General features: G+C 36.3%; 1 protein-coding gene across 1 annotated transcript in view; it reads right to left on the bottom strand.

The window, feature by feature from the left end:
• LOC125098358 (aurora kinase A-like) overlaps positions 1 to 16,270 on the bottom strand; it is a 146,301-nt gene extending 130,031 nt beyond the window's left edge. Inside the window, exon 1 of the mRNA XM_047727139.1 lies at positions 16,114 to 16,270. Coding sequence (XP_047583095.1) covers positions 16,114 to 16,270 — 157 coding nt within the window. The remainder of the gene's footprint in view (positions 1 to 16,113) is intronic.
• Between the last annotated feature and the right edge of the window lie 3,280 nt (positions 16,271 to 19,550).

The following is a 19,550-nucleotide window of genomic DNA, read 5'->3' as shown; positions in this document are numbered from 1 at the left end:
GAACACAAGCAGGGGAGTGGGATCATGACCTGAGCTGAAGGCAGCCGCTTAACAACTGAGCCACCCAGGGGCCCCTGGTTTAGTTATTTTTTTGACCTATGTCTGCAACCATGACATAATCACCGCAATCAAAAGAGTGAACATATCCATCATCCCCCAAAGTTTCCTTGGGCCCTGTTGTAATTTTTCCCTCTTGTGTCTGCCTACGACACCTCTGTCCTTATGCTCAGGCAATCACTGGTCTGCTTTCTGTTACTGTAAATGAGTGTGCATACTTAAATGGAACCATGCAGTGCTTACTCTTTTTCCTTGTGGATGTGTTTTTTAGTCTGACTTCTCTCACATGGCATTCGTAGGAAATTCATCCATGTTATGGCATGTATCAATACTTTGTTCCCTTTTATTCCATGTATGGGTATGGCAAAATGTGCATAGTCATTACCCGTTTATGGCCATTTGGACTATTTTCCAGTTTTTGGTCATTACACGAAAAGCTGCTCTGAACATCGCTGTTCAAGTCTTTATATGAACATTTCCTTCTTTTCTCTTGGGTAGATACCAAGGAGTGAAATGGCAAGATCGCATAGTAGGGTGTATGTTTAACTTTCTCAGCAAATGGATGAACTATTTTCCAAAATAGTTGTACCATTTGCATTCCTACTAGCAGTGTATGAGAGCTCCAATTTCTTTCTATCCTTACTAATAATTATTTTAAAGTGCAGATATTCTTTTAGATGTATAGTGGTATCTCATTTTGGTTTCAATATGCTTTCCCCGCCATCAGCTAATGATGCTGAACGTCTTTTCATGTGTTTATTTACTATTCATACATCTTTGGTGAAGTGTCTGTTCAAATTTACACATTTTCATTATTGAATTGTTTATTATGATTTTTGGGAATTTTTTATTACTGATTCAAGTCTTTTGTGCAGATATATACTTTACAATTTTTTTCTCCCAGTATATGTCCTGTCCTTTAATTCTCCTAATGATTTATTTAGAAAAACAGAAGTTTTAATTTTGCTGAAGTCCACTTACTAATTTTTCTCCAATAGAGTCTTGATTTTAAAGTCATATTTAAGAAATTTTTGCCTAACTTTAGATAACAAAGATTTTCTTCTGGAAGTTTCATGCTTTTAAGTTTACCCTGTAGTCTATATAGCATTTTAGCTTAATTTTTATATATGGTGTAAGGGGTGGAGGGAAGTTCAGGTTTTGTATATGAATATATAATTATTCTAGTAACAGTTAATAAAGTCTATTTATAAAATCTATTATAAAGTCGATTTCTTTTTCTCAACTGAATTGTCTTTGTACTTTGTTAAAAACTGTTGTCCAATGAGTACAGATCTACTTCTGAAATTTGTTCTGTTCTGTTTCTTTTGATTCTAGTACCATATTGTCTTGATTACTGTACCTTCACAATAAGCCTTGGAATCAAGTAGTGTTAACCCCCAACTGTTCTTTTTCAGTTGTTTTAGACTATTCTAGATTCTTTACATTTCCATATAAGTTTTACAAGAAGTTTTTCTATTGCTACAAAAAATGTGTGCTGGGATTTCGACGAGGATTGCTTTCAAATAGGTTGACTCAGGGAGAATTGACGTCTTAAAACTGAATTTTTCTACTACAAGCAAGGTATCTCTATTTTTGTTTTCTTTAATTTCTCCCAGCAGTGTTTTGCAGTTTTTGGTGTACAGGTCTTACACATCTTTAGTCAGATAATTTTTTAAAAAGATTTTATTTATTTATTTGACAGAGAGAGAGATCACAAGAAGGCAGAGAGGCAGGCAGAGTGAGGGGGGAAGCAGGCTCCCTGCTGAGCAGAGAGCCCAATGAGGGGCTCGATCCCAGGACCCTGAGATCATAACTTGAGCTGAAGGCAGAGGCTTAACTCACTGAACCACCCAGGCACCCCTAGTCAGATACATTTTTAAGTTGTTCCTATTCTTTGTTTCTATTATAAATGAGATTTTATAAAATTTTAATTTCTTCTTGTTCTTTGTTAATTTGTATAAATAAAATTAATTTTAATGTGCTGATCTTTTATCCTGCAACCTTGCTAACATCACTTACTAGTTCTAGTAGTTTTGCCCTAGAATTCATTGGATTTTCTATGAATAATGACAATTTTCCCTTTTCCTTTCCAGTGTGGATGTCTTTTATTTACTTTTTTAAAAAACCTTATTCAATGGCCCGAACCTCCAGTATAATGTTCAATAGAAGAAATAAGAGTAGACAATCTTGTCTTGTTCCTGATGTTAGGGGCATTTGGTCTTTCCCCATTAACTATGATGTTAGCTGTATGTTTTTCATACTTTCCTTTTTCAGTGAGGAACTTCTTTTTTATTACTAGTTTCCCCAGGGTTTTTAAGTGATACTGAATTTTTTTCTTTTGAAGCTTTTTTATTCATCTATTGATATGATCATATGGTTTATTTTTTAGTTTGGTAATATGGTAAATTGCATTGTTGATTTTTGAATAGTGAATTAACCTTATATCTCACTTGGTTACAGTGTGTTATTTTTAAAATATATTGTTGGATAAGGTCTGTTAAAATGTCATTTAGTATTTTGTATTAATATTCATGAGGAATATTGATCTGTAGTATTCTTTCCTTTTTTAAAAAAAGATTTTATTTATTTGAGAAAAGAGAGAGAGAAAAGAGAAGAAGTTGAGGGGGAAGGGATAGAGAGAGAGGAAGAAGCAGACTCCCACTAAGCAGGAAGCCTGATGGAGAATTAATGGGTATTTCCATCCCAGGACCCTGAGATCATGGCCTGAGCTGAAGGCAGATGGTTAACCAACTGAGCCACCGAGGGGTCCCAATAGTATTCTTTTCTTTTATACATTGTAAAATGATTACTACAATCAAGTTAATTAATACCTCAATCACCGCAGGTACTTACCTCTTATTTATTTATTTAATTTGGTAGAAATGCTTAAGACCTACTCTCTTACTAAATTGCAAGTGTGTATATATATCAACTCATCATATTGTATACTTTAAATATATACAATTTTATTTGCCATTTATGTTTTGATTAAAAAAGAAGAGGAAGCAGGTAACCTGAATAGCCTTATATCCATTAAAGACATTGAATATGTCATTTGGAAACTTTCTTACAGTAGTTGCCTGTATGTCTTCATTGGTGACTTTTGCCAAAAATGCAAAGGAAGAATAATACTAATTCTCCACAAAATCTTCCAGGAAATTGTAGGGGAGAAAGTATTCTATGAGGCAGGATTCCCCATTTGTTTATAATTGCTTTTGTTGCTTATACTTTTGGTGTTATAGCAAAAAATATTATTGCCAAGACCAATGTCAGGGAGTTTTTCCCTATCTTTTCTTTTAGAAGTTTTATGATTTTAGGTCTCACATTTAAGTCTAATCTGTTTTGAGCTATTTTTTGTGAGTGACAAGTAGAGATAGGGGTCCTATTTCTTAGTTTTGCATGTGACTATTTATAAATTGACTCTAGTGTCATTATGAAATGGCCTTCTTTACCTAAATAATATTCTTTGTTCTGGAATCTCCTTTTCTGATATTCACATAGACACTCTTTCTTTTTATTAGTGGTAGCATGGTATATCTTTTTTATCCCTTTACTTTAACCTATTTGAGTCTTGATATTGAAAGTGTGCCCCTCATAAACAGCAAATAATTTTTTTTAAAGATTTTATTTATTTATTTGAGAGAGAGACAGTGAGAGAGAGCATGAGCGAGGAGAAGGTCAGAGGGAGAAGCAGACTCCTCATGGAGCTGGGAGCCCGATGTGGGACTCGATCCCGGGACTCCGGGATCATGACCTGAGCCGAAGGCAGTCGTCCAACCAACTGAGCCACCCAGGCATCCCAACAGCAAATAATTTTATTCAGTCTGATAATCTCTACCTTTTGATTTCGGTGTTGAGATCATATACATTTATGTGATTATTAATATTTAGTTTTCAATAGATAGGTTTACATCTGTCCTTTTGCTATGTTTTCTCCTTTTTCTATCTTTTCTTTGTCCCACATTTGTTATTCTGTCTCATTTAGGATTAATTAATTAATTTTTAATGAGTCCATTTATCTTCTTCTTTGTTCATTAGCTATAACTCTTTGTTTTGTTATTTCACTGGCTGCTTTAGAGTTTATGGTATACATCTTTAACTTACCTCAGTCTACCTTTAGCAGTGGTTAGTAAAGTACAGCCAAGAGGCCAAATCCATCCCACTGCACATTTTTGTAAATGATTACTAGTGCTTTCTTACTTAGGTGATGCTGTTGAGGTTACTAGTTGCTCACCAAAATCTATTCCCCAGTTCTTCCACAGTTTTTAGAATTGTAATTGGCACATGGCTGCCCAGCTGAGGATTACATTGTGGGCCCCTTTGGAGTCACATGTGCCTCGATGGCTAGCTCTCGCTGTTGGAATGTGAGCCTGGGGGAAATGTGCCAGTTCCAGGACTGGCCTTGCATGAGCTCTTTTCCATGCTCTTTCTCCTTTCTATGAGCTTGAATATGGGCACTGCTTCAATTAGAGGAGAACATGTCCTAAGGCAATAATTATCAAACATTTAGGTTTCACAGTCGCTTTACATTTTACAAATTAATAAGGACTCTAGAAGTTTTGTTTCTGTAGGCTATAGCTACTGATATTTACCATATTAGAAATTGAAAGTGAGTAAAATTTATTTATAGTTCATTTTAAAATAACAATGATAAACCTATTAAAATTTAATATGAAATATACCTTTTTATGAAAAGAACCATATTTTTCAAAATAGCTTGAGAAGAGTGAACTTTTTTGAAAAAGGTCATTTATTTGAGAGAGAGAACAGGCACAGGGAGATGGAGACAAGCAGACTCCCTGCTGAGTGCCAGCCCAACATGGGGGGTGCGATTCCACGACCCTGAGATCGTGACCTGAGCAGAAATCAAGAGTCAGAGAAAGTCAGATGCTTAACCGACTGAGCACCAGGTGCTCTGAGAAGAATGACTTTTTAAAATATTTTTGCAAGCTTCTTTTATCTCTTTAAATATTTTTTATTTTTTAAAAATGTTTTCAAGCCTTTTTTTTCATTTTTTTAAATTTAAATTTGGTTAGCTAAGATATAGTACCTCATTGGTTTTTAATATGATGCAAGCTTCTCTAGTGTCTGACTTGATAGGAAGAATCTGTGTTTTCATGTCTGCTTATAAACTCTATCCATTGTGAAGGTTATTTTAGTTAAAGTATGTGAAGACAGTCCTGGCTCTTGCAAATAATACATTAATGCATTTAGAAAAGAAAACCATGCTTTATAATCTTTTAGGGTAATTGTGGATATTCTCTTTTTAATTTCCACCAAAGCTCAACAGTGGTAATTTGTTAAAAGTTAGATTGTAGAATCCAAAACCATGTCAATGAACTTTTCATACTTTATGTTAAAATTCATTAGTCTTATCTTGTACATTTAGTGTATGTCATGTCCCTGCATGATGTTATAAAATGGATTTGTAATGTAATCATTTGGAAAATATTGCTTCACTGAATTAGGTAGCTCTCTAGATGTTGACATTTTTCATTAGATAATATAAAAAATTATGACATTTATTAATAGCACTACCAATTTCATCAGAAAAGTTTTTAAAAAGTGATAAATGAGTACAGTTACAATAGTGGATACGAATTTTCCAAAATTCTAATTTTTGCTTAAAACTTACATTTTATTATTGGCAACAAATGCTGTCAGTTGTTTTACTTAAAATGATAGACTGACTTTGCTCATTTTCAAGAAAGTGTTGACAGATATCCAAGTATGGATAACATGGTTTGTTAACCCTTCTTTCAATGAAATGCCATTCCATGAAAAAAGTGGGTAGTTTATCTTGCAAATCAAGTTTTGTTTTTTTTTTTAATGAGACAGTCATTTTATTTGGGATGCAACAGAAGTGCTTTATGTGTACTTCCCATTTTGTCACCAAGAATATATAAAAAAAGAGACAACAGGTACTGAGTGGTCTAATTTACTGAGTGAGTAAAATTAATAATATTTACTGCTTTATCAGGGGAATTCTTAATTAAGGTAGATGTGAGTTTTTTTTTTTTTTAACTGTCTGTATATGGTGGTCAAGAATACAATGATTACTAGTGCAGTTTATTGCCACTACTTTTTATTACACCATTAGAGCTAATGTAAGAACTGAACAAAAGGCAAGGAACGTCTTATTATTAGCATTAGTATGAATAGCACTAATAATATTAATTATTATCAACTAATTAATTGACATGGATTATTAATTATAAAGTAATCACTAATTCATACAAATTATTGCTATTATTATGCAAATAATATGTAATTTGCATCATAGATCCCCTGTAAAGTTCTCCTAATCTCCGTGGAGTCTATATACCACATTGAGAGCCACTGCCCTACGTATTGCCAGAGAAAGAAGATAGCAGGACCCGAGTTCCTGAATGATCGTATGCAGTAGAGCTGTTCAGTGGCTGGTGTGCTCACCTTGGACTGTTAAAGGGGAATACATTTCTGTTTTTTTTAGACGTCACTAAATTATTTTTGGATCTCGTTGATGCAGAAGACTAAACATACCTAAAATAATAGAAAAACCTTTGAGCAGAGAGGTCTTTATTTGGTACCCTCATTTGGAATATTGCCATTTTTGTTTTTCAGTTCTTATAATCAATTCTCTTGAAGCACTTGTAACATGTCCCAGGGGTACTATCATAGGAAAAAAACACTAAACATATCTTTATTGATGCTCTGACTTTGACCCAGTATATCTTGATTGTCATCTACCCTGAAGTATTTCCTGCCTATTTAGTATGATCTCTAATCCCATTTGATTCCTCCTTATCAGAACCTGAGGCATTTATTTGAGAATATTAGTTTTGAGGTACCAGGAAGCTGATTTCTAGTTCCAAGTTGCTCTTTACCATTCCAACCAAAAGACTAAGAGTCTTCATGCAAATAAGACTTTTGGAGTCTTATTTTGATATCCCCAAATTTCTGGGGTTAGTATGTTATTAATTCCCACCATTACCCTGGATAAACTAGGAAGGTATTTCATGATATCAATAATTGAACTTAAAAAAGAAAAAAAACCACATCAAACTGATTTACTGGAAGTGATTTTTTGATTGAAAGGTGCAAAACATTGGTAAAAATCAGTATGGTTATGTTTTGGCTTGAGTTTGTACAAAATATCCTGAAATAATTGATAATGCAAACCAATACATATCAGTGAATAAGTGTTGAAAATGTACTTGTACTTCAGATTATGATAGCTATCTGTATTCCCTAAATACCTTTCATATCCCTGATGTAAAACCTATCTGTTACACATAAAAAATTGAAAAAGTATTTGGTTAGTATAGAATAATACTTATAGCTCTCAGCTGTTTGCTTTAGATAAGACTCTAGAAACACATTTCAAATAGTTGTTGTTTTCTATTTCCTAGTCATTCACACCAATGAATACTGTTGTTTACAAGGTTTACCTTTAGGTCATGGCCATAGATATAGGTTTGATTCATATACTTTTTTTGATTCACATGATTTCATGTAGCTTTGTTTTGCTCCATGAAACTATGGTAGTAAGCCAGGCTGTGGTATTAAGCAGGGTGAACAAGAGTTGGAACAAATGAATAAACTCCAAATATATACTGTCCTGGTAATGTGTGGTCAACTTGACAACCTCATTTTCACCTGTAACCATTAGCATGGTGTTAAAGATTCCTCTTAAATTTTGTTGATTTTAGATTATTATTTAATTTAGGAACCCAATAATATTTCCAATATTTATAATCTGTCTTAGGTTATTATTTTTCTATTTTAGTTACCTCAAATATGAAAATTATCATTTCCCTCCCTGACTATCCCTCAAATACTGGAGGTGAATAAAAATTGTAATTAAAAAAAAAAAAACAGCCCAGGAGTGATCCTTAACTTCAGGGTACTCAAACTATTTGGTGCTCATTCTGAGTACAGTTGTAGGTATTCAGTCAAGATTTTATAACAGATTGAAGAACCCTGTGATACTCGAATATCAACGAGAGAAATCAGGTAAATACTCTCCTGTGAGATTTCCATGACACAAAAGACCAATGCGGCTATTAGTGTCATAGATTTATGTCCCAGATTCAGGAAGTAAGCTTCCACGTAATAAATGAATTGTACAGGGGTGCCTGGGTGGCACAGTCATTAAGAATCTGCCTTCGGCTCAGGTCATGATCCCAGGATCTGGGATCGAGCCTGCATCAGGCTTCCTCTTCTGTGGGAAGCCTGCTTCTCCCTCTTCCACTCCCCATGCTTGTGTTCCCTCTCTTGCTGTGTCTCTCTCTGTCAGATAAATAAATAAAATCTTTAAAAAAAACAAATGAATTGTACATACATAATGAAATCTTACAGAGTAGAAAGTTAGGGCTATAAGGGCCATAGAGTTTAATTCATAGATAGTTCTTTAGTTCTGCTCTGCTCTTCCAAGCATATTGTGAATCCTAAGGGAATGCTAAAGGACAACTCTTAATTCTATATTGGATTCAATAAACTGGTAATGTTTTCTATTATTAAAGACCTTTAAGCAAGCATAAAAATTTACCAACTCACTAATAGCTTTTGTTTCCCTTTAGAAATACATCTATAAAATATATGAAGTCAATATTTCTTTTATCACCTAGTAAAAAATTATTAATCTTGATCAAGTAATTGAAGCCAAGTGGCATGGCCACATTAACTATCCCTGGTTATAAATTATCGTTCAAAACTGTTGATCAGGAGCCCACTCATGAAATAAAAAAAATGCTGACAGGTCACAGGAAAAGCACTTCTCTCATTTGTAAGCACATAAAATCCCTAAACACTAATGGTTTGATGTGGCAACTGGTGAACTAGCTGTCTACAAAGGCCTTTAAGGACATTCCTACCCTTAACCTCTTGCCTTGTTCTTTCTCACTTCTCTGATCAGAACTGAGAAATTAACTAATTCTATGATATTTGATTCTGTTCCAAGAATGAGGAGTCATATTTTAGGCTATAGTTGTTAAGAAAGGGTTAAATGTGCATGTATATATGTATACATATAAATAGCTATGTATATGTGTGTGTGTGTGTGTGTGATTAGAAACCTGCCAAACCAAAATTGATTAAATGTCAATTCTTGTAAGGAATGAAATATTAATACATTTGGACACAGAAGAATATTGGAAGGGAAAATTAATAGATTTTATTAAAAATTCTTTTTATCAAATATAAAAGTCAAGAGATCAATATCAACTTTATATCAATTTGACTGGGCCAGGAGGTTCCCAAGACATTTAGTCAAACGTTATTCTTTGTGTATTTGTAAGGGTGTTTTAGGATGAGATTAACATTTGAGATGGTAGACTGAGTAAAGCAGTTTGTGTGTGGGTCCCATCCAGCCTGAATAGGGCAAAAAGGCTGGCCCTCCCATAAGTAAGATGGAATTCCTCCAACCTGACTGGTTTCCAGCTGGGACATCAGTATTTTCCTGCCTCCGTATTGAAGTGAATCATTGGCTTTTCCTGTATCTTGAGCCTACTGATCTTGAACTGAAACTATACTTTTGCCTCTCCTGGGCCCCCAGCTTACTGACTGTAGATCCTAGGACTTGTCAGTGCTCCGTGATGACATGAGCCAATTTTTTATAACACACTGTGTAAGGAAAGGAACTCAGTGCTTACACTAGGTAATAAAGTCAGTGATGTGAATATTCATTTCATGTAACTGGAAGTATAATTAATAAGCAAAATTTTGGAGTAAGGCTCTCATTAGCCCACAAAGAAGTGTTATTTTACACTTATTAAACTAGTAAACATTTTTAACATTTATATCCAAGCTTGGGAAGGTTTTGTTGAAACTAGTAAAATAATCCATGGTCATAGCAATGATTTGTGATACTTTATGACAGCAATGTGGACAATATATAAAAGCCACAAAACTGTTCATATCCACTGACTCCAGTTCTTGAACACAGGAATTCTTCTTAGGAAAATAATGGTAAAGAAAAAAAAAAGCTATCTGCATAAAGAAGATTGCAGTTTTATATGTAAGAGTGAAAAACTGGAAATAGTCTAAGAAATAAATAATATAGAAGTGGCTTAGAAACCTATTAAAATGAATATTATGTATCCACTAAAATGATAATCATGATGATAATTTTAAAAATATCTCTTATAATAAAGGTTTTTTTAGGAAATAATTTGAGGCCCATATAAAGATACATATACTACCATAAGAATAAAATGAGGTAAAAATGCATATGAGTTTCAGGGGAACTGACATTTCAGGTAGGAAAAATAAGATCTTGGGCTACAGTTAGTAGCCAGCATACCTACCCTATTGTCCAGTCTGCTTTATTAGAAGTGGGCACACGTTTAGCTCTGCATTTATAGCAGCTAACTTGAAAAATAAAACCAAAAACTACATTGTCTAAAAAAGCAATAAGAATGAACCAGCCGTTAAATACCTATTTTTAGTATGAAGTCTGAGAGAGATTTTTGCTAGTGAATTTCTGCAAAGAAGACATCCTGTAAATATAGTTAATAGGGTCCTACATTTTTAAGGGGAGGGGATTCTTCTCCATTTCCCGTGTTTCCATGGAGGAAAAGGAGTATCCACTCCCCACTCCTGGAGAGAGAAAGCAGAAGACCTATACTAGAAACTTCTCTCTCAAACCCTTCTGAGTAGGGAGGAATGACCTACCTGATTAAGGAGTTTGGGAGAAAGTGTTTGCATAGTTCAGCCCCTTCATTGTTTATAATTATTGGAACCACTCTGTCTTCTGGGAGTCTAAATTCTTTGCAGCTCCAGAGCAAATTTCAGGGTGCAGCTCAGCCTCAGAGAGATGGGGGATAGGCTACAGTTGTCTGCCCTTGCCTGTGACTCAATGGTAAATCTCTGTCATCAACCTTAGGTTCAGCCTCAGGGAGCCCATTTCTTTTTTATTAATATATAATGTATTATTTGCCCCAGGGGTACAGGTCTGTGAATTGTCGGTCTTACACACTTCATAGCAATCACCATAACACATACCCTCCCTGGTGTCCATAACCCAACCACCCTCTCCCTCCCCCTTCCCCGCCAGCAACCCTCAGTTTTTGTTTTGTGAGATTAAGAGTCTCTTATGGTTTGTCTCCCTCCCGATCCCATCTTGTTTCATTTTTTTTTTCCTTCTCTTCCCTCCAACCCCCCCACCCTGCCTCTCAAATTCCTCATATCAAGGAGATCATATGATAATTGTTTTTCTCTGACGGACTTATTTTGTTCAGCATAATACCCTCTAGTTCCATCCATGTCTTTGCAAATGGCAAGATTTCATTTCTTTTCATGGCTGTGTAGTATTCCATTGTGTATATATACCACCTCTTCTTTATCCATTCATCTGTTGATGGACATCTAGGTTCTTTCCATAGTTTGGCTGTTGTGGATATTGCTGCTATAAACATTCGGGTGCATGTGCCCCTTTGGATCACTACATTTCTATCTTTAGGGTAAATACCCAGTAGTGCAATTGCTAGGTCATAGGGTAGCTCTATTTTCAACTTCTTGAGGAACCTCCATGCTGTTTTCCAGAGTGGTTGCACCAGCTTGCATTCCCACCAACAGCGTAGGAGGGTTGTCAGGGAGCCTATTTTGCCACAGAATCAAGCTCTTCCTCTGCTGGGTTTCTCCATGGGAAGCTGAAGTATTTATCTTTATCCATCAGTTGCTTCAGCCTCTCTTGCAGTTGGTCTGGCCTTCGGTTTAAAGAGGAATGTTGTTTTCTAGCCCTGGAAATCCCAACACTCAACAACGTTCTTGCAGTAGTTACATTGATGAGATTTCTCAGGGATTTTTTAATAATGCACCCAAAGGAATAAATGATGCTATTTGAGAAATTGTGGAGAAACCAGTGTGGCTGAAGGGTAATGACTGATGAGGAAGGTGACAGTGCGGGAAGAGGCAGAAGAGTAGGTGAGGGACAGATCATGTGTGTAATGAGAGAGCCCTGGAAGGCTTTTGCATAGGGATCGACATATTTGGATTTTTGTTTCAAGAGGATCCCTCTGGTGGCTAAGGGTAGCATGAATCAGAGCTGGTGACTTTAAGTTCCACAGACTAGGATTGAGTATGTAGCGTTTTGGGAGGTTCTAGGAAGCATTGACAAGGAAGGGAAGAGGGTGAAGTGAGACAGAGGAAGGAAAGAAGCCAACAGAGGATGCTCTGAGGAGCAACTGCCACTGTGGGCTACTGGGGCTCAGTCTCCATGGGGGACTCTGGAATCCTGTAGCATAAACCTCACAGCTGTCCCACTTGAGCTATAAGGAAGCTGGAAAATTTACTACCAACTCTCATCTCTAATTGATTGAGGGCTATTCTGGGGAGGGAGGAGCTAACCCCCCAGCATTTCAGATAATGCTTCTGCAGTCAGAGAAGGGCTCAGCCAGGAAGGTCATAGGTGCTGACAGTAGGAGATTTGGTGGAATGGGAACAGTGAGTGCAGAATTGGGAGAATGCTCCCTCTCCAGGCCATGTTTTGTCACTGGGTATCAAGCAAGAAAGTTTGCTTCCCTCCAGCCTCCACAATCCTCAAGAAACTTTTGACAATCTCCATTTCTGACATCTGGCTCCAGTGAAATTCCCTGGGTCAGGCCAGAGGACCAATCCCTTTCCTCAGGTTCTTTGGGAAACTCTTCCCTCTGCTTTTAGCCCTGTTTTGGTCATAGAAATTAACTCATATCATCTCCATCTAAAATCCCTGACCAGTTCAAATGACAAAACTAAGATGTTTCCATGAAAGCTCAAGTTATGACACATTCTTACTGACATAAAGCTTGAATCTAACTGCATATATTAAATTGAAATACCCATATGTCTACTAAAAAGTTGAATCTTTGATCAGTTTTGAGTGAAAAAATTAAAAATACAGTAATTAAAATTTCAAATGCATTACTGGATTATGCTACTGTTTATATGCTATCGTTTGATATGTTATGAATTTCTATCATTTTTCAAAAAAATTTGAAATTAGCTTACACTGTTTTTGATAAACAACTTATTTTCTCCCCATAACTGAAAAAATGAGGTATGTCTGTAAGTAGAGTAAATCTTGAAAGATAATCACTATCAGTGCTTGTACCAGGGCAAAATGCCACTCCTGGGAAGATACCAGGAAATCTATACCATAAGCAGATACCCTTCCTATTAACCATTCTTCTAATTGTCATATTGTAATTTTTGTTAGACCAAAATCTGCTGTTTACATCATGAATGACTATTAACAGCTAAACTATATTATAAACAATGACAACTTTTCCTTTTCTACCCAACTTTTTATTCCCCTGGAGATCTTAGGACTTTTTACACATAATTTTTACTCAGTTTGTAACACCTGTCTTCCTACTTCCCCACTTGTTTTACAAATACATGTTCTTATTTTCCCTCCTTTTGAGACGAATTGTAGCATGCTGTTAAAATGTAATACATTCTTGGTATTAGAATCTGTTTATTTGGGGATAGATATTCCTCCTATGACAAATATTTATTGAGTGCCTCCTTTGAGGTGGGCACAGTTCTGGATCCTGGGGATCAAGCTGTGACTAAAATGAAGTCCCCATCCTGCATTCTGGTAGAATTCAGATACTGTAGGGTTCCAAACCAACCAAGACAATTGCCTATAAATGCAACACTTTTTGTTGTGTTTTGCTTTTAAATGGGAAACTGATTTAATATTACTTAATGTGGAAACACGCTTATCTGTACTGAGCTCATAAATATGCAGGTAAAATGCTTACCCAGCTGCGGTTTATCAACTCCTTTAAGCTACAGGTTTTTAATGAGTCAGGTTCTTAAAGTCACTGAACTGAACTGGAGGGCCCTAAATTAGTGCAAATCAAAGCCACGCCAGAAAACATTTGGAGCTTTACAGAGCAATTAAAAATAGAAGTAACTAGTTTCAATCCCAAATCCTTTTAATGCAGACACTGTCCTACATATTTAAATGCTTTATCTTTTAAATTTATTTTTGAAAATAAAGATGAGGTGACATGTGTTTGATAAAACTTGATTTTTTTCCCCCACTCATCGTGCCCTACTTAAACTAACCCTTTTTCTATCTTGTGACCACAAGACTTTATTATTTTCTAGGAACCTGCTGGAAGTCTTACCTACGTGTCCATCATCTTAATCTAGGTAGTTTGCTATCAGTTACCAAATTCTCTGCCTGTCTATGAGTGACTGATGACATAGCTGGCTAGTTCAGGAAGATGCAGATCATTGATTCCAGCCTGTGACAAACAAAATGACACCCATATTTTACTTCACTTCCAGAAGAAAGCAGCTCCTCATTACCACTATTGATTCTGTAAACATGTCAGTGCTGGTAAATACCTTTCTGACAATAACTGCCTAATGAAACTGAGAGAAATGACAAGCCTGCCATTAACCTTTAGAGCAACTGATAGTGGTGGAACCAAGATTTATCACTTATAAAAATTACTTGTCAATGTTTCATGGATCATTTATCTAAGAGATAACTATTAATGAAGTACATTTGAACCTTGAAGAGTTAAACCTGCTAGTCAGTTGCTAAAATAATTAAGAGAACAATCATTAATCCTAATAGTAGGAAAGAAGCATAGATACTTGTTACCTGAATTCAAAACCCTTTTCTGGCTTCAAATTCAGGGACACATACTCAGCACTATACAATTTCATCCTAATTGTGCAGGGACTATCAGAAAAGCAATATAAAAGTATTCATTTATATTTTAATGAGGAACTTCTTATAAAACCTGGCATTTATCATATTCTTTTTAAGTAGTCTGTGAATTTTACTCTGTTCCTTCTTTTGTTTTAATAAAATAAAAAGTAGAGAATGTCATAAGATCTGGTTATCTAAGATTTTCTGTTTACCACAGCTTTGTAATAACTGAACATAAGTGCTGTGGAATCCGCTGCAAGGTCCTGAATGCTACTGAAGTATTTCATAAGGTTTTAAAATGTGTTTAATTATCACATTCTTCTCATCATCTTGTAAGCCCCTCAACTGGTACTCTTGGCCATCTGAGATTTTATTTGCAAGTTTTTATTTAAATTCTAGTTAGTTAACATATAGTATAATAGTGGTCTCAGGAGTAGAATTTAGTTATTCACCACTGACATGTTACACTCAGTGCTAATCCCAACAAGTGTTCTCCTTAATGAACCTATGATCCATCTAGCCCATCCCCCTTCCATAGCAGTTTTGCTCATTGATTCAATGTGTAGCCAGAGTTGAGGCCAGGGGTCAATGTGTCTCAGACTATGGTCTGAAAACTAGTTGCCTCAGAACTACATGGAATCTTGTTAAAAATGCAGGTCGTTGGGCGCCTGGGTGGCTCAGTGGGTTGAGACCTCTGCCTTCCGCTCAGGTCATGATCCCAGGGTCCTGGGATCGAGTCCCGAGTCAGGCTCTCTGCTCTGCGGGGAGCCTGCTCCCTCCTCTCTCTCTGCCTGCCTCTCTGCCTACTTATGATCTCTGTCAAATTAATAAATTAATTAAATATATTTTAAAAAATGCAGGTCCTTGGCCTCTACTCTGGACCTTTGGGTTGGGGCCTTGAAACAGATAGATTTTAGAAGGTGCCTCTATTCCCCTCAGGGTTATGTTAAGGCTAAGTAGGAATGTCACAGTGAATTCCAATTTTTTTGTTTCTCATGGTCAGAAGCCTTCTAAAGCACAAATAGCAGCCCCAACAGCTATGGCTTTACTTTGTTTTGTAGTGATGGGCTTGCTATTAAGATTTGTTTCATTATTTATTTATTTATTTTTGGCTCGCCTGATTGCTTAAGTCTTTGAGATCCCAGACCAGTTGATTTCTTAATTCATGCATCACTTTTATCTTTCAGTTTGACATTAGCTTGGTAAGAAATCTAGAAACGAATTCTTTGAGCAGAAGAAAATTAAGGTTTGTTAGAACTTAGCAAAACAGGCAGTCCCATAGTCTACTTGTTGAGGTATAAACTGGAAGTCTTTGGAATAGGGCCCTTTCATCTTGGGAAACTTAATAAAATGGTGCTGAGCTACCATGGTAGGTGGCTGTGTTTCTGAGAGTCAGCCTTGATCCCCCCAAATCCAACCCTTACCTCTACCATATTGTAGATTCTGGGAATCATCAATCTCCAGGTTTACTTCTGCCCACGTGCCTGAGTCAATATAATCCAGAGACACTATCCCTCCTGGTGGTTTATTCTTGCTATCCACTGTTTCATGTTCCTGGCATGAGCTCTTGCATCCGGGCATGGGTTACATGATTCCTTCTGTAATGTGGTGTCCTTAAATTACTTCACACGTGCTACTATAAAGATAGCTGTTAAGTGTTTCTCTACAACTTGATGTATTTAGCAGTTCACCGACAACTCTTCCTCACACAGATAGACTTGTAAAGGGGGCAAACACTTTTTTCTTACTGATTTTATTTTATTTTATTTTATCTTGCTGATTTGAGAGATACAGAAAAGCAGCTTACAAATTAATGGTATTAGCAACTACCTATTTGTAGCTGCTGTATTTTAGGTATTATGTTGTGTATTTCAAATATATTATCTCTAAAGTGTTAGATTAAAAACTGCAAAAATAGGTAATGTTTCTACCTTACAAGTAAGGAAACTGAGGCTGAGATAGATAAATCCAATGCCATACAAGTGAGTAGGTCTAAATTTTAATTTAGATGTAAACCCAGTAGTTTAAAATACTACATCCGATTCTGCTTTTGTTGTACTTTCATTGAATAGTGTTCAACAATACCTGGTATATATGGTAACAATAAGGATTCTCCCAGGAGCACCTGGGTAGCTGAGTCGATTTAGCCTCTGCCTTCAGCTCAGGTATGATCCTGGAGTCTCAGGATCTAGCCCCATGTCAGTATCCCTGCTCAGCAGGAAGTCTGCTTCTCCTTCTCCCTCTGCCCCTCCACTTGCTCCTTCTCTCTCTCTCAAATAAATAAATAAAATCTTAAAAAAAAAAAAGGATTCACTTGGAGCCAGACAGATAGGACTCTGATCACTACCAATATGAATTTGGGCAATTTCTCAGTCTCTGTGAGTTTGTTTCCTCACTGAAAAAATGGGATTATTTGAGAATTAAACTACAACATGGGTACCACGAGCCTAGCCAATAGGGGGTCCTTATGATTATTTACCTTTTCTCATTCATGCCCAATTGTAGTTCATTATGTCCATATTATTATTTCAGCAAATCAGAAGCTGAGGATAAAACTCACAGCGTCTCGTCCAAAACTTCAGGTTAAATTGAGATATTTGGATTCCTACCCTTTCTAAGACAGGAAATAATTATAAACTCATGCCAAAACCAGAATATGAGCCCATGCTTACTAAAAGCCAGGGCTACCTTACCGTCATACCTTACTGAAAAACAGCTCATCACAAATTGCCATATGAAGAAGGATGTGCTCTTTTCATCCAGTTCTTCCAGATAAATTCTATTATCGCTTTGCCAAAACACTGACAGTGTAACAAGGCTGGGAAATGCAAACAGATGAAAATAATATTGGTCTGAAGTGGAGAAATAGATACCCAGAGAATTTCTAACTTCAATTTTTTTTTCACATATTTTGTCATTTAGTCCACTATCCAATTCTCAGAATGCAGAGATGTGTTTGGAGGACAATCTAAAGAAACATGAAGAACTAAGTGAAAGAAGAAAGAAGTACATGCAGAAGTGCTTTGTTTTAATAAGTTACGAATAAAGCAAGCAACCACAGTTTTCACGTAATACTTGCACGACACCAAGAAAATTAATGAGAGGGTTCTCTAACCTTCAGGAATTGTAGAATAAATGACTTAAGCCTTGAGATCTTTTCACTGAAGTCATGGCAGGAGTCACAGTGAGCCTCAGGTGCTTGTCATAAATACAGTAATTAGTAATTACTCTTACTACTTTACTCGTTTCTGTTGGAATGCTCTCCAGAGAAAACATTATATTAATTCACATTCATAAAACTGACAAGTTCTGTAGTTCCCTATCAGACAGTGTATTAGGCTCCAGTTTAAAACAGGTTGATGGTGGGGGGGTGTCTGGGTGGCTCAGTCATTAAGCCTCTGCTTTCGGTTCAGGTCATAATCCCAGGGTCCTAGGATTGGGCTCCCTCCTCGGCAGGAAGACTGCTTCTCCCTCTCCCATTCCTCCTGCTTGTGTTCCCTCTCTCGCTGTCTCTCTATCAATTAAATAAATAAACAAAATCTTAAAAAAAAACAGGTTGATAGGGAAATCCTCAGGTTCATTAGGAAAGAATTACTACAGAGTTGGTATGGATAGTGGTTAAGCAGTGGACTACAGAGCCCAGATGCCTGGGGTTTGGTCATAACCCTGTCACTAAGTGCATGACTTTGGGGAGGATACTTAACCTCTCTGTGCTTCTGTTTCCTTAGCTGGAAAGTGTGAATAATAACCTGCTTTGTACGTTGTCATGTGAATGTTAGACACTGAGAACAGTACCAGGTACAGAGCTGAGGCCATCAAAACCAGTTTTTCTTACCATAAGCAGTTTGTCAGAGTTGTTGCCTAAGCATTTGGCCTTGACTGTTACTTTTCTGTGTCTGATTTCCCTAATCTTAAAATAGGGATAGTATTTAGCTGAAGAGTGAGGATTAGAGATTATCTTTGAAACCCAGCTATATATAACAAACACAGTTGTTCATTATATGGTAACCTCTTCCTCCTCTTTATCTGTGTCTTTTCTCTCTCTTCCCACCTTCTACCTATGAAGTGCATGTATGTGTGTGTGTTTATTCTAGATTATTAATTCCTTGCGAAATGGAAGAAACATATGTTTATACTCTATGGTATATACATCAATATCTTAAATGTAGTAGGCACTCAAAAATTTTTATTGGTTAACTGAAAAAAATAGCAAAAGCATAAAACATAAATAATTTTAGTACTTTAGGATGCACTAAATTCTGCATGGGTTGCCTTAGCTTTACATTTTGAATTATAAAATACTTCCCAAGAACCTGGAAAAATCAATCTGGTGCTATTTTCCATATCACATAGGTATAAGAAGTAGAATAAATATTTGCAAAAATACTAAAAATTTTATTTTTCTTTTGGTAGTTTGCTATCATTTCTTTTTTCCCTTTCATAAGCTTACAATCCCCTGGAACCCAGATGCGTTATTTCCATACTTCAAATGTAACTAATCTATATTCATCGTCGACATTTCCCCAGGTAACGGAAATCGCTAAGGTGAACAAGAAAGCCATGCTGTTACACCTTCAGTCAGCATTCAAAGCGCTAGTCAGTCCCAGGACTGTACTGCCCTCACCTCGGTACACACGTGCTTGTTTCTCACTGTGGAGCTGTCTTGGCACAGACGTAACTTTTTAAATTCATAAAGTCACAGGTCTTCAAGTATTCACTCAATTTATCTTAAAAAAAAAAATCCTTGAGCAGTGTATTATTTTCCTATGGCTGCTGTAAAATGACCACAGACTCAGTGGCTGAAAACAACATGAGTGTATCATCTGACAGTTCTGTAGGTTAGGGAAGTCTGACAGAGGTC

The sequence above is a fragment of the Lutra lutra genome, chromosome 1 (assembly GCF_902655055.1).
Source record: "Lutra lutra chromosome 1, mLutLut1.2, whole genome shotgun sequence".
In the NCBI taxonomy this organism is placed as follows: Eukaryota; Metazoa; Chordata; class Mammalia; order Carnivora; family Mustelidae; genus Lutra; species Lutra lutra.
This window is presented reverse-complemented; position numbering and strand designations above follow the sequence as displayed.